General features: G+C 44.8%; 1 protein-coding gene across 1 annotated transcript in view; it reads left to right on the forward strand.

Annotated features, from left to right (window-relative positions):
• The window catches only part of INTS8 (integrator complex subunit 8), a 724,118-nt gene that overhangs the window by 74,807 nt on the left and 633,448 nt on the right, over positions 1-15,863 (forward strand). The window contains exon 7 of the mRNA XM_085605229.1: positions 1,828-2,010. Coding sequence (XP_085461355.1) covers positions 1,828-2,010 — 183 coding nt within the window. The remainder of the gene's footprint in view (positions 1-1,827; positions 2,011-15,863) is intronic.

Raw genomic sequence — 15,863 nt, forward strand, 5'->3', positions numbered from 1 at the left:
CTCTACAACATGTTATGCTGCGTACCCTCTCTACCAAACTTCCACCAAACTCTAAGTAAGGTCCTCATTCTCTTACATTCGTTTTGTGCCCACCTGCCCATTGTCAGCCTAAAATACTGCAGTGGTAAAAAACGTCATGATGAGTTTTGACTTGTGTCCTTTTGAAGATCCTGAACTAGTTAATTTTAGTTGATTTTTAAGGTTCAGAAGTTGTGATGTCTTCATTGACTTGCGTCCGCCTTCATTTGTTTGTTCACATCCTCTTTAGATTATTGTAATTTTTAAAATATTTATTCTAGCTGATGTCCAGAAATAACTTCTTTCCTGAAAGTCAGCTCTTGTCATACTTGTAACATAATAAACTGGCAACTCCTCCCTCCAACTTTGGCTGCATTGGTTAGTTGCTGGCCTCCTTCAGGATCTGTATTTTAAAGTCTTCGTTTCTTTGGTTGTGGCCCTTATAAACACAGGTAGGATCTACGGGGGATTTGTTCGTGCACCTTTTGTTTGGGGCTACCTTTCTCTCACCCTATTTTGTTAAGAAAGTGAATTGCAAGGTTTGTTGTCTGCCTCCATGCAATACAAGGATCATTTTCCTAGAATGTATTGTTTATGCAAGTAGATATGTGCTAAGTCTACCCTTATAACGCCTGCCGTTAGCCAACACCTTTTGATTTTACTATAATTATATATGTAACATACGTACAAGGGCTTTCAGCCAGCCTTCGTCTTCTACTGGACTGTTGTTGCATCATTCTCATGTTTCTTCTACACTATACAGCCTGGGGCACAGGGTCAGCTCACTTGACCTACCGGCTACCATCACTGTGAGTGATGGCTTTCCGATCTTTCAAGAAGAGCGCGTTCACACAAAGTAGGCCCTTCAGTATCAGGAACCACTATGGCCAAGCGTGCTTGCGTTTATCCAATGTTTGTTTTTTATATTGGCAAGGCCCTGATAGTTTCTCCCCCAAAAAGTTTTACCACAGCCGTGACAAAATAAAACAAGCATTGACGAAGCCAAAAAACTGACAGCCAACGCCAGACCTATTGGCTCTGCCAATGTTAGTTTCCATTGCATTGAACCTTGTGTTACCAAAGTGATGGACCACAATTTTCTATTGGTTATTATTGACTATATTTTCTGCTACTGTTTGCTTTTGTGATTCTCCCAGCCTACTTAATGCTGCAGATTAACCGGCATGGAATTACGATGCTAAGTGGTAATGCAATGCAGATTCATTCAGTCTTTTTTTTTTTTTAGAAGAGTTACACTCTGGTATTAGTTTGAAGATCGCTTATATTTTCTCAGTGTTGTCTGCTCTCCTTCTGTCAACTACGAAGTAGAACCTCTCATTTAGCTTTTCAGTGGAAATTAGGTTTCTTCAAAGACAATATTTGTATGCATTAAAAGGGAAGATCCAGCTCTTCCCACTTGTGATTTCTGAGTGTCGATTCAACTCATACATGATTTTTTTTCTGGGATTTATATTTACTAGCCCAGAATCTGTTTTAAACCATTTGGATAAAAGCTGTGCTGTAGATTGTTGACACTGTTATGTGTGACGTCATAGACCTCCTGAATTACTTTTCTGAGCCCCTGTAAGGGGTTGGGACGCAAGTCATCAAATATCATTCTGTTTCCAAGATTTGAATCACTTGTAACTTTTTTCAGAACTCTTTCAAAGCCATTTTAACCATTTCCTGGGTTTCCAAAAAGGCTCTGCTCCCAGGAGAGCTCATAAATTATTTCAACCAGCCTGTGTTCTCCTTCAAGTCTTAGCATTCTTTTAAACACTGACTATTTCTGTTTGTCTTTTATCTTAGTTAAAAGAACAGGCTGAAGATTCTATTCTGGTGTTGGAAGCTGCTCTTCAAATGCAAAAAGATCTGTACATTCACACCATGAGGACCCTGGATTTATTAGCAATGGACCCTGGTACTCTGAACGGCGAAACGGAAAACTCAACTGCTGGGCTAAGAATTAGCTCTGAAGAGATACAGTGTCAGGTAAGGATTTGAATTATGAGTTTTTGTCATTTTTCTGCATGGATAAACTTTAAAATCGATATTGGACATTTTGGGCATGGGGCAGGAATGAATAGTATGCTTCTCTATCTCATCAAAAGAGTGTTTGATAGCAATGCATCCTGCTGTGGTGGATGTTGGTGCAAGCATAGTCTTCTCTTACACTTGTATGAAAACCAACAGTGCTAGCCTGTTATCAGTCACTTTAAGTATACATCCAAATTAAGTAGCCATCTTGAATTGTTGATGTTCCTTAGAGATTGCAAAAGGGGGTTAAAATTTTACTAGGTGTTCATTGTTTATATGTATATTTTCTTCAGTTGCATTTTTCATAGCAAAGTAGTAAAACTATGTAAGGAAGTAAAACCAAGAGGTGGAATGGAGAAACAGAAGAAAGTGTCATTAGTTTCTATACTAGAAACACTGGTCCCACCGTTGAAAACAGTACAATCAATACAAATGAACCAAATGGTTAATTTCATCATTAGTTAGAATAAATCATGTATAAAAAACTTTTATAAAAAACATATACTTTGTGACAGCGCAGTGGGTATGTAATGAGAAAAGTGCTCGGTGTTCTCATCAAAGTGATACACACGTGAAAAAATTTGGTGATCAAAGTTGTGTATCTTTTTGATAAACAAGTTTTATTAGGTTTTGTAAAAACACAGTAAGAAACGTTGAGCCTGACAAACCACCACTGTACAAGCGCACGGTGTGGGATCACGCCCCCCCCGTCCCCACCCGGGGCAGGAAGCGGGGATGGGAGCACCATACAGGCGATCCAAAATGAAGGGGAAACCCAAGTCAGCTAGTTCCACCCTGTAGGCCGGGTCGGACCATCCCCCTCCGAACCAATCATGAATGACGAGAAGGCGAGTGGCCAAATAGTAGAGGTAGAGATTGGTCATACCGAGCCCTCCATCAAAGGTGGGCAGGCGACACGTCGACAGGGCCAGTCGCGGTCTCCCACCACCCCAGAGAAATCGAGTCGCCAACCCGTCCATCTCTCGGAACCAAGGCCTCGGAAAGGACACAGGGGTGTTTTGTAGTACATAAAGGAACCGGGGGAGAATCATCATTTTGTAGAGTGCCACCCTCCCCAGCGGGTTGAGCAGGAGCGAGTGCCAGCGTGCCAGATCCGCCTTGGCCTTCTTGACCAGGGGGGCCACGTTAAGGGCCCAACTCAGCTCTGGGAGAAGGGAGACCCAAATACCCAGGTATTTGAAAGACAGTCGGCGGAGGGGAATCCTGTCCTGCCAGTCAAAGCATTCCCGGGAGGGGTGCAGAGGCACTAGGACCGATTTGTGCGGGTTTAAATAGAGGCCAGACGCACGGCCAAAAAGGCCCAGGAGATGGAGTGCACGGGGACCAGATCGCGCCGGATCGCTAAGGTACAACAAAACGTCGTCCGCATAAAGGGCTATTGTGTCGGGCGCAAGATCCGGCCACTCCCAGCCCCGAAGAAGAGGGTCCACGCGGACCAGGGCGGCAAGGGGTTCCATAGCAAGGGCAAAGAGGAGGGGCGACAGTGGGCACCCCGGCCGTGTCCCCCGGCCGATCCGAAACGGCCGCGACAGCGCCCCAAAGTTGTGTATCTTAAAAACAAAAACAACATGGCCCATTTGTATATAATATATCTAGTGACGTAGTTTAGTCCACAACATTTCAGTCCCTCAAGAAGATGGGGGGACCCTCATCAGGACTCATAAGATAAAGAGGAGAACAAGGGCTGAAAGAATTATAAACATAGTTCCGAAAGGATAGAGTTATGGTGTGAGGTGTAAGCCTTTAATATAGAGTGTATACTCAGAGAGTGAAAATTGAAAACTTCTATGGAGAAGAAAGGCATCCTTCCCTAAAATAAGAGGTCGAAATTCAAGATCTAGCTGGTAGGCTGCTCAATAAAAACAAACATTGCAGAAGTGGGGAGAACAAGCTCTGTCTGAATCCTGGTAGGTCGAATGAACAGATATCTATTGTAACTGTGATGCCTGTCCCACTGAAGTATGGCTGGTAAAGACAATTATAAACAAGCATTGGCATAGCCAATAGGTCTCGTCTTAGAGACCCTGTATGTGTTTAGCCATGCAGTACATTATCCATTACGTTACATTAGCTCCTCGCTAAAGCATAGATATACTGGTGTTCAAAGATGGCCGGCTTTACCATACACACCAAGGGATGTGCAAACCAACATCACTGTTGTTTCATGAGGCTGTGCTCGGGGCTCAGTGAAGTACCAGCCTTAGGTGTGCAAGATCCTAGAGCACTGAAGGGGCGTGCCAGACCCCATCATGGAAACTCAGGATTGAATGTGGTAGTGGCAGTACTAGGTTGGCCTGCCAGGCGGAGACACCATGCTGGCTGCGGGCAGGGGCTAGCGGGCTGTGCTACAGTGCACGAAAAGAGCAGCGAGTGGACCTTGGCGGCGGGTGTGTTGTGTGTGAGAGCACAGCACCAATCACATTTGAAACTTTATTTAAGCAGCATTACACCCCGTCAGGCAACTGAATGATTTGTATGCTTCACTCCAGGGCTATGCACACTTACTTTGGAGCGAGGGCTGGTGGCCGGGAAGAGCAGCTGCAATTTAACACGGCCTAGCTCGCCTCTCTCTGTTCAGCACAGTCGGGGGTTACCAGTGCTCTGGGCAGGCAGCGGAGCTGTGAACGAACCACCACGCCTACTCTCAGCATTTCCAGCGCAACCCTATAAAAAGCATTCATAAAGAATCACAGATACTGACTTTCAGTAAACAAGCTTGTTGGCAAATAAAGCAGCCATTCACGTTTCTTGTCTGAAAATGCCGCCCAAAGTTAACAAAACACAAACACTGCTCCTAAAGCAAATTAAAACAAGCACACAGTAAGAATAAAAAAGGATCAACATCAGTAATTATAACGACCTACATTTCCTCTCTTCAAAAGACACACAGCTGTGCCGTTAAATACAATAAAAACGCGCCCAGTTCCTGGCATGTTCCTCCACAAGTTTTCCGTAGAGACAGACCTGGCCGAATCCCTCTCTGGATAAATAATGTAATCTAGAAAGCTGGACATGTGGCGGTCACACTGTAAATCAACTAACTGCTCCTGAAAGCATCCCTTCACCGAAGCAATTTAGGCCCAGACACCAAAAGTGCCTTGAAGGCGCACCAGGGACCGAAGAGCGCTGTGAGATCAGATTACAATTATACAGTCTGTCAGGCACGCCTGGCAGGGTGCAAATAACGACAACCAAAAGCGAAAGCACAGCGTGGCGCATTGCGTGTAACCTGACCCACCAGGAATGCAGCTGCCACCCTGCGCGCCGCTGCTCGCACCCGAGAACAAAACGCCGTGGGAGTGACACATTGGAAAGGAGGTGGGACATGCACTCGCCTTTGGCCATTTCACAAGAAGCCTCCCATAGAGCAGCACATACGCGCTGTGCTAGGCTCGACCTAAAATGGAGGGAAAAGGTCTTCAAGTGTCCTGAGGGAAGAAGTGTGAATAAAAAACGTATAAAATGAAAAAGTCCATACCTCTCAGAGTTACCAGATGAAAAATTATAATGGGTGGGAAATAATACCAATTCCTTGATATCGGAGGTAATTTGGGGTTCCAAAAGTCCTTACTGTATTCTCCAGGAAGGTAGAAATAAAGCCAGCATATATACACACAGAAATCATGCACACTGTGTTGCAGGGTGTGCAAGCGGGTACATAGAGTGGTCACCGCGCTCAGGAAATAAAAAGGGGTTCCCAAAGAATGGTCTGTTGATAGCAGATCTACACACCGGTCGGGTAAATTCCGGCGAAGAAAGAGCTTTGCCCGGATATATAGATTAGTGTCTCTCACTGTAAATGCTCAGTGGGGAAGGCCTTCAATGCCATCGGAGAGTGGTGGAGGACAAAGAAGGACTTAGGGAAAAAGTGGCTGCCATGTTGGTAAAACACTGTTTGTCTTACGGAAAGGTCACAGGAATGAAGACTAGGAAAAATAGCTAGATCAACAGATTAGAAACAGATGTATTGTCATGCAGAAGAAATCAATAGAGGTAATGTGTGACACAACAATATAGTATACATGATACATGTAGAGACCAGCCAAGTTAAACCACTTAATCAGTACATTATAGTAGTGCCAATCATCAAAAATAAGGCAAAATCAAGGGAGGAAAAGTGATGGAGTCCGAAGCAGTCCAGTTGAAAACCCAGAACTGATATCCGATTAAAGGGCCTATAGTGAAGGTGCTAATCATCGTGCACTGGGGATTGCTGAAATCAAATTAGTCAATTTTTCCTGCCAGTTCAGGCCGATCGGCCCAACTTTAATATACTTCTGTTATAATTAAGCAGTTGGATTGAGTATTGCAGGTATTTTGGGGAGAAAAGATGTTGGCAATGTTCTTTTTTTCTCTTTTGGTTTATTGTCTGTCCCAGAGTTTTTACTGAATTAAGTGGAGTCCCGTTAATAGTTTACATAGGCAGCGTTTTATTGACGGCTAAGGATCAGAACTGGGAACAAAAATGTTATATGACAGTTGTTGGAAAGTCTGGGTAACATGCTAAGCATGGAGAAATCAATTTTAGATGTTTATGTAAGTGGAGTTTCTAGGTTTCATAGTAGATTCTGAACAGGCCATGTTGTGCCTATCCTCAAGGAATAGAAGAAAAGTCCGGAGGGTGTTAAGGACGACTTTATTCAGAAAATAGTTTCTGGTGAAGGATTTGGCTCACAAAAGGCTTGTTGTCGTCAATGATTCAAACTGTTTTCTAGTAGTTGTTACATGTGTGCCTTACAGAGACTGTAAGGAGATTACCTATGGAGGGATTGATGGTATCATCACTAACTAAGATTTAACATTGATGCAAGAACAGAGGTTTTATGGTGGATTAAGAATGTCCAGGCCTGTAATGGCAAGGCAATATTTGTAAACAGATTAGATAGAGATGGTGATCAAGTCTATGCAAGTCAAACTGGATGGGAAGAAAATACTGTCCCTTGTACAACAGGTAGAAATTGTACGGAGAAGGAGAAGTATTTTGCGCTAAAGTGTTTGGTGGAAGGAAGGAACAAGTCTACGTTGTTGAGAATGGATGATATGTCAGTAGTTTATTATCTGAATTGTTTATGATGAACGAAATCAAAGAAGATGGAAGATTTATCCTAGGAACCTTGACATTACTGTGTGAACTATCAGATAAGGCCAGGTTCCGGGCATGGCAGAATAAAATACGTGTTTGGAATTCAAGGATATTTTTGAGGATTCAAGCAAGTAGATGTTGGGCAGGGAAGAAATTCTGAGGTTTCAGGACAGGCGGGAGATCACTGAATGTGGATCTCTTTGCTTCAAGGATATCAAGACCGTTTTAGAGGTCATCATGGCAGTTGCTGTTGATTGCTTGGATAATTTCAAGCTTCTGTTGCCTTCAGATGCCTTTCTTGAGGAGCTCAGAGGTGCAGGTGCGGGGGAGCTAGGAAGGTAAATAATTCAGCTTGGATAGCTTGGCATTAATATTATTCTGAACACTGTTTGGGTCTTGTGGGAGCACCTGTAGTAGAAGCAGTTCATTTGTTTGTTGGCCTAGTTATTGTCAGATTCCTATGACGGTGAAGTGTCTCACCTGTGTTTCTGCAGAGGCGCCCCGGAACTGATGACAATGTCCACAACTTCCCTCAACCACCACCTAAGCATATCAGACTCTATACTATGGAGGTGATTAGGGGAAGAAGGGAAACAAAACAAGGGAAGAAACAAAAGGGATGAACGTCTTGCACAGTCTCTGCCTTCAATCTCTTCACTGTAAGGTAGCTAAAAGAAAGAAGGAGGGGTTAGCTAACAAATGAGATGACGTATCCTATCTAACCCTCCCAAGGCAGTGCTGTACCTTATATCTCTCTTCTTCGTGTTCAGGTATGGGGAACATGTAAAAAGGGGCCACCCAGGAGGCTGTAAGAACAAGGAGAGTACACTAAATATATATACATAGCATAGAGAGATAGTAGTTGTAGCTAATTAGATTCAGGCTCACCATTAATCCCTCCTAACTAGCGTATAACGCTGCACTTGTAAAGTCTGGATTTCAGGATGCAACAGTCCATGCATAAGGCTAGCAGCAGTTGAAGCAACACAGTTACAGACGGAAAGAAAATAAAGGAAAAGAGCGACCTTCAAATGTTACCGGAGTTCAGGTGTTTTCTTGATGTCGCCTGATGTCCGGTGTACTCACAGTTGTGTCGCATTGAGGGAATGGGAAACTCCGTAGAGGGTGGCTGCAGGCAATACGATGCGAAACCAAGGGCTCAGGCAGAGAGTTCGGGAATCCCAAGATTGAGTGGATTGAAGTCAGGAGACAAAGGCAAGCGACGTTCGAATTGCAGGGGCCAGGGGCAGTGGAAAACCGTTCGGGAAGTTAAACGCAGAGTCTTCAGCCCGACCCACCGGCGGGACGCTGGGTCAGCATACAAGCTAACCACAGATCCGATCGGCAGGCGGAAAGTAAGCTCTCACGCCACAACACCACAGCGGAATCCCTCCCTCTCTGCTAATGCCGCCGGGCAGCCCTACGAAGTCAGGGATGACAAGGGCAGCGGTGAGGGCCAACGGCGGTCAAAGGCAAAGCGGGCAGAGAGAAATACGGGACACGAAATCGAACCAAGACACGGAAGAGCTTCGGGAATACGGGGCTTCAGGATTCAGTACGCAAAGCGCTTCTTCCGGGGGAAGCCAGGCTTTTATTCCTGCCTGACTCCTCCGCGCATGCGTGTTCTCTAGGCGCCATCTTTGGGTTGGCGCGGCGACAGTCCTGACAGTACACTCCTCCCAACGACCCTCCCACGGGTCTGGGTTTATCGGTATGTCGTCTGTGGAAGAGGCGAAGCAGTCTGGGTGCAAGCACATTACTAGCTGGTTCCCATGACTGTTCGTCGATTCCATAACCTTTCCAGTGAATCAAGTATTGCAGTCTTTGTCGGACTCTTCTGGAGTCTATGATTCTTTCTACTTCGTATTCTGGTTCCTCGTCTATAAGAAGAGGTGCAGGAGAGGGCAGCAGCCGAGTTCCTGGCTCAACAGGCTTCAACAACGATATGTGGAAGACAGGATGGATTTTTAGAGATGGGGGAAGAGCTAATTTCATGGCCACCGGGTTGACTACCTTGAGTATCTGGTATGGACCTATGAACCTAGGCTTGAACTTGCAGGAACCCTTTAGAGCTACATTCTTTGCAGATAACCATACCTTGTCTCCCTGTTTATACTCCGGCCCGGGTCTTCTATGAGCATCTGCTCCTTCCTTATACCGAGCCTTTGCCTGTTCAAGATTACTTTTAGCTGTCTGATGCACTATTTGAAGGTCTTGTATCATGTCTATGGCTTTGGGAGTAGAACAAGAAGAATAGACAGGTTGACAGATGGTTCTGGGATGATACCCGTAAGTGCACATGTAAGGGGTGGTCTTGATAGCTGTGTGGTAGCTGTTGTTATAGGCTATCTCTGCCACCTAAACTAAGTCGTCCCATTCTCTAGTAGACTGCATGACCTGATACCTGATATACTGCTCGAAGCATTGATTTACTCTTTCTGTTTGTCCGTCCGTCTGAGGGTGGTGGCTGGATGACAAACGGGCCTCTATCTCTAGTAAGGTACACAATCCGTTCCAAAACTTAGAAACGAATTGAGCTCCTCTGTCCGAAATGACGACTGACGGGAGTCCATGCACTCGAACTATCTGTTGTAAGAAGATCTGAGCCAATGTTCGTGATGTGGGGAGTTTGGTTAAAGGAATGAAGTGTGCCAATTTTGAGAACATGTCCACAACCACTAATAACGTAGTGTGTCCCTTTACTGTAAGTGGTAGGTCTACTATAAAATCAAGTGAAATGGTATGCCATGGGCGAGGAGGTGTGGGCAAAGGAAGTAAAAGCCCCATTGGTCTTTGAGTGGACGACTTGCCTTGGGGGCAAATGCTGCATCGCTGAATATAGTGTTTGGTGTCTTTTCTCATATCAGGCCACCAGAACCGTCTACGTAAGGACTCTAGCGTCTTCACATACCCTGGATGTCCTGCAAGGGGATGTGAATGGGTCCATTGTAATGCTTGTTCCTGTAGCTCGACAGTGGGAAGCACCAGGCCGCCTTCTATGTAAGAACAACCAGCTTCGTTTGTGACCGGATTTGAACCAATTATGTCCTTCATATCAGCGGCAATTTGTTCTCGCCGGACTCGATCAAGAAAATCTTCTTCAGAACAGATTCCCCCTACTATCTTCTTGTGGGCTATGATAAGGGGTGGTTCTAGATGGGTTTCTTCGTTTTCGTAGCCTAGTCGGGATAAAGCGTCCGCCTTCCCATTCTTTTTTCCTGCCTGATAACGAATAAGGAAGTCCAATTCATTAAAAAACTGTGACCAGCGTAACTGTCTCAAGGAAAGGGCTCTTGCAGATTTTAAATATTGTAAATTTCGATGATCAGTCAATACTGTGAATGTGTGATTGGCTCCTAGTAAGTATTGCCTCCATTCTTCAAACGCCTTTCTTATGGCCAATAATTCTTTGTCCCCTATAGCCTAGTTTACTTCAGCGGGAGTAAGCTTTCGTGAAAAGTATGCCACTGGATGCAATATTCCAGTCTGGGGGTCGTACTGTGAGAGAACACCTCCTACAGCTACATTGGAGGCGTCTGCTTTCACTACAAATTCGTGAGCAGGGTTCGGATGTCTTAGCACTGGGGCTTGAGTAAAAGCTTTCTTCAGTCTTTGAAATGCGTCTTCCGCTTCTGGGGTCCACAGGAATTTTACGCCTTTTTTCAAGAGAGCAGTAATGGGGGAAACCAACTGGGAGAAATTACAAATAAACCTACGATAAAAGTTGGCAAAGCCAATTAAACTCTGTGTCACTTTTACCGTCTGGGGAGCTGCCCAACGGTGTGTGTCGCTTCCACTTTTATCGGATCCATCCTAAGACCTTGGGGGGAAATGATGAAACCTAAGAAGGGCACTTCTTGTACATGAAAGATGCATTTCTCCAGTTTACAATAGAGTTTGTTAGTTCTTAACCTCTCAAGTACATTTCTAACATGTTTCTCATGTTCTGCCATGGAACGGGAAAAAATAAGCAGGTCGTCGATATAAACAATCACATACTTATTAATCATGTCCTTGAGGGTTTCATTGATGAAGAACTGGAATGCCGAAGGGGCATTACACAGCCCAAACGGCATCACTAAATATTCGTAGAGACCGTATTTAGTGCAAAATGCCGTCTTCCATTCATCCCCCTCTCTAACACGGACGAGATGATATGCTCCGCGTAAATCCAGCTTAGTGAACACTGTTGCACCCATTACATGGTCGAGAAGGTCAGAAATCAGAGGCAACGGGTACCTGTTGTTTATGGTAACCGTGTTAAGCGCGCTGTAATCTATGCAACATCTCAGACCTCCCTCTCTCTTTGGTATAAAGAAAAGAGAGGAAGAAGCCGGAGAGCGTGAGGGACGAATAAACCCCATATGTAGCATTTTATCTAGGTATTCTCGGAGATAGATGTTCTCTTTTTCAGTAAGGTTATATACTCGACTGCATGGTATACGAGCTCCTGCCTGTAAATCTATCCGGCAGTCGTAGATTCTATGCGGAGGAAGCCTGGTGGCCTCCTTCTCATCAAATATAGAGTGCAGATCACGGTACACCGGGGGCAAAGACCCCTCTTCAACAGTACTCGAGGCTACTTGATCACTCCCAGAGATCAAAAAGGAAGATTTGGTATCCGAACTAGGTTCTTGCCTAAATTCCAAAGTTAAGTCTTTCCAATTGATAAGAGGGTTGTGTTGACGCAACCAGGGCAACCCTAAAATAACTGGGAACTGGGGAGCTCCGATCAGGTCAAAGACCATAATCTCCGAATGCTGGTCTTCTATGTCAACCCGTAGGGGTGCTGTATGGTGGGTAACAGGACCAGAGGTTAAGGTACTGCCATCTATGGTCGTTACGTCTTCCCAGACCTCTTTAGCTACTTGCTCGATATTGTGATTCCTGGCCCATAGGAGGTCCACAAAATTCCCAGACGCTCCTGAATCGATCATCACCGGGACCACGACCTTGTGCCGACCCCATGTAATACAAGCTTTGACAAAGAAATGACGAGCTTGTCTTAAAAGCATGTCAGAAGAGGAGACAATTAATCCTGAAGTACCCGAGAACCCTGTCTCCTTAGATCCCGGGCTTCTTAGTTTTCCGAGCGTGAACTTTGTTTTGGTCTCACAGGACACTCTCTAAGGAAATGACCTGATTTCCCACAGTACAGACAGAGCTTATTATCTCTTCGTCTTTGTCTTTCTTCGTTGGTCAATGGTCCTTTCACAGTCCCTATTTGCATGGGTTCCGTATCATCAAGACTCTTCTCTGTATCAGGTTTCTTCTCACGGTAAGGCATCCATTTATAATCCCCCTTACCCTTCTCTCTCTTTCTTTCGTTAAGACGGTGATCGATCATTACCACTAAGTCTATCAGAGCTGGACAAGTATCGGGGGGATCCACTACCTGCGCTAGGGCATCCTTTAACTCCTCTCTTAATCCCTTATAGAAAAGTGCACTCCGCTTTTCCTCCGGCCAACCCGCCTCTACTACTAATCTCTGGAAGGTGGTTATATAACTGGCTAAATCTTTGGTACCCTGCCGTAAATTCAAGAGTTCAGTGTCAGCTGAATGTGTAAACGTGTGTTTATCGAATAGCTTCCTAAGCTCTCGACGAAAAGCATTGTAGTCATGCAATAAGGGGTCGTCTCTCTCTATGAGTGGTATGGTCCAATTAGCGGCTACCCCACCCAGATAGGATATAACAAAAGCTACCTTGGCTTGTTCTGTGGGAAAGCAAGAGGCTTTGCACATAAAGTGCAACTGGCATTGGCTAATAAATACAGGGAATTTAGCAGAGTGCCCAAAAACCCTTTCAGGGGGAGCTAGAGGTATAGTTTGGGGCGTTGACACCTGTATCACTGGGGAGGCAGTGCTCGAACCTGGTCTACCTCCTTCACTCTCTACCCTCCGGTCTCTTTGTAGGGAATCTACCCTGGTTGCCAAAGACTGAGTCTCCACCTGGAGATTTCCTATCATATGCGCCAGATCCGCTAAAGATACCTGGCTCAGTTCCATGGCGCCTGGGCAGAAATATCAGTTATATCGTTTTAGGCTTTGCGTTCTGTCAGATTCCTATGACGGTGAAATGTCTCACCTGTGTTTCTGCAGAGGCGCCCCGGAACTGATGACAATGTCCACAACTTCCCTCAACCACCACCTAAGCATATCAGACTCTATACTATGGAGGTGATTAGGGGAAGAAGAGAAACAAAACAAGGGAAGAAACAAAAGGGATGAACGTCTTGCACAGTCTCTGCCTTCAATCTCTTCACTGTAAGGTAGCTAAAAGAAAGAAGGAGGGGTTAGCTAACAAATGAGATGACGTATCCTATCTAACCCTCCCAAGGCAGTGCTGTACCTTATCTCTCTTGTTCGTGTTCAGGTATGGGGAACATGTAAAATGGGGCCACCCAGGAGGCTGTAAGAACAAGGAGAGTACACTAAATATATATACATAGCATAGAGAGATAGTAGTTGTAGCTAATTAGATTCAGGCTCACCATTAATCCCTCCTAACTAGCGTATAACGCTGCACTTGTAAAGTCTGGATTTCAGGATGCAACAGTCCATGCATAAGGCTAGCAGCAGTTGAAGCAACACAGTTACAGACGGAAAGAAAATAAAGGAAAAGAGCGACCTTCAAATGTTACCGGAGTTCAGGTGTTTTCTTGATGTCGTCTGATGTCCGGGTACTCACAGTTGTGTCGCATTGAGGGAATGGGAAACTCCGTAGAGGGTGGCTGCAGGCAATACGATGCGAAACCAAGGGCTCAGGCAGAGAGTTCGGGAATCCCAAGATTGAGTGGATTGAAGTCAGGAGACAAAGGCAAGCGGCGTTCGAATTGCAGGGGCCAGGGGCAGTGGAAAACCGTTCGGGAAGTTAAACGCAGAGTCTTCAGCCCGACCCACCGGCGGGACGCTGGGTCAGCATACAAGCTAACCACAGATCCGATCGGCAGGCGGAAAGTAAGCTCTCACGCCACAACACCGCGGCGGAATCCCTCCCTCTCTGCTAATGCCGCCGGGCAGCCCTACGAAGTCAGGGATGACAAGGGCAGCGGTGAGGTCCAACGGCGGTCAAAGGCAAAGCGGGCAGAGAGAAATACGGGACACGAAATCCAACCAAGACACAGAAGAGCTTCGGGAATACGGGGCTTCAGGATTCAGTACGCAAAGCGCTTCTTCCGGGGGAAGCCAGGCTTTTATTCCTGCCTGACTCCTCCGCGCATGCGTGTTCTCTAGGCGCCATCTTTGGGTTGGCGCGGCGACAGTCCTGACAGTTATATGAGAAAAGATTTAATTATCACTCATTGAAAGGATATGGAAGATGCATTGCTGCTAGACATGTGCAGGAGGAAGGAATTTTAGTAGGGAGAAATGTACGTTAATGGGGAATATTCATAAAGAGCCCTATGAAGCCAAACTATTCCATCTTTTGGGGTGTAGCTTTGTTTTTGAGTTTCCTTAGGGATTATCTGACAGTAAAGATTTGAGATTGAAGCAGTAGGCATGATGAACAATGTTACTTTGTTTGGTTCTTTTAAGGGCAATTCAGATTTTGGAATATTAGACCCTTAAATGGTTGAGTTTAACATCACTGGGTGGAGGAAAACATTAGTGAGAGTAGCCAAATATCCAGTATTTCGTTAGCAACTTGAGATTTGTGTAATGCGTTGTGTCATGGAGTTTGAAGTGAAAGGAAGGGTTGTTAGCCATCTGGTGCATTACATTTGATGATTTTGCATGTAGAGCTGTTCAAGCCTGTTTCATTGACTACTATTGCGAGATGGTTTATATGTATAATGTGAGGTATGTTCGATTAGTGAGATGGCTTCAAAAGAGTTTGTGAAAGGAGGATGAATGGCAGACATTTTGTATTCTACAGTTTGGTTGAATGTTTCTGCATTTTTCAATTTTTATTTTAAGCCATTTGGGCATGTTTATGGGTGTGTTGTCCTGTGATGCGTAAGAAAAGTCTTTGGGGGGGTATTGAACCTCAGCATGGTTTCTTCAAGAACAGCCTAGGGCAGTTAACAGTCGCCTTCTTACCATTTCCAGTTACAGGTTTCTCTGAACTACCCTCATAACAAACAGCAACACTTATTTTTCCACACGTCTTAACAATTTGGCTTTAGTTTAAGTCCTACCTGGTTTTTTATTACATTGCGCCCACTCTAACCTCCACTCTCTTCACACCCCACTTCCAGTCATGGCGTTTTTTTCTTGAGCCCTCCTCAATCTTTCCTTTATTTCTTCAACATTCACTTAACTCTTACTACCCATACATATCCTCTGTGGTTAGCTTGGTACTGGGTTTTCTTCCTCTTCAATTCATATGGACTGTAGCCTGTAATTGCTTGAATGGTTGTTCACTAGGCCCGTATCATTTGGTTGACAAACTCCATGCAAGGTGTACAACGGCAGCCTGAATACGATTTTTGATCACTCTATTGATATGTTCAACTAGACCATTTGCCTTGGAATTATACAAAACCATCCTATTGTGATTTGAAATGCTTATCTATTTCCTCCAAATAATACTGCACACCATCATATGAATTATCAAACTTATTCTGAATATGCCTTGCTAAGAAACATCATTTCTGTAAACCATACGACTGGGAACAATACTCAAATATGATCTGAAACTGCTTTGAAAAATAGTCAACCATCATCAAAACTAACTTGCTCTGCATTTCTAAAACCACTGTT

Source organism: Triturus cristatus, chromosome 5_1 (assembly GCF_964204655.1).
Source record: "Triturus cristatus chromosome 5_1, aTriCri1.1, whole genome shotgun sequence".
Taxonomy (NCBI): Eukaryota; Metazoa; Chordata; class Amphibia; order Caudata; family Salamandridae; genus Triturus; species Triturus cristatus.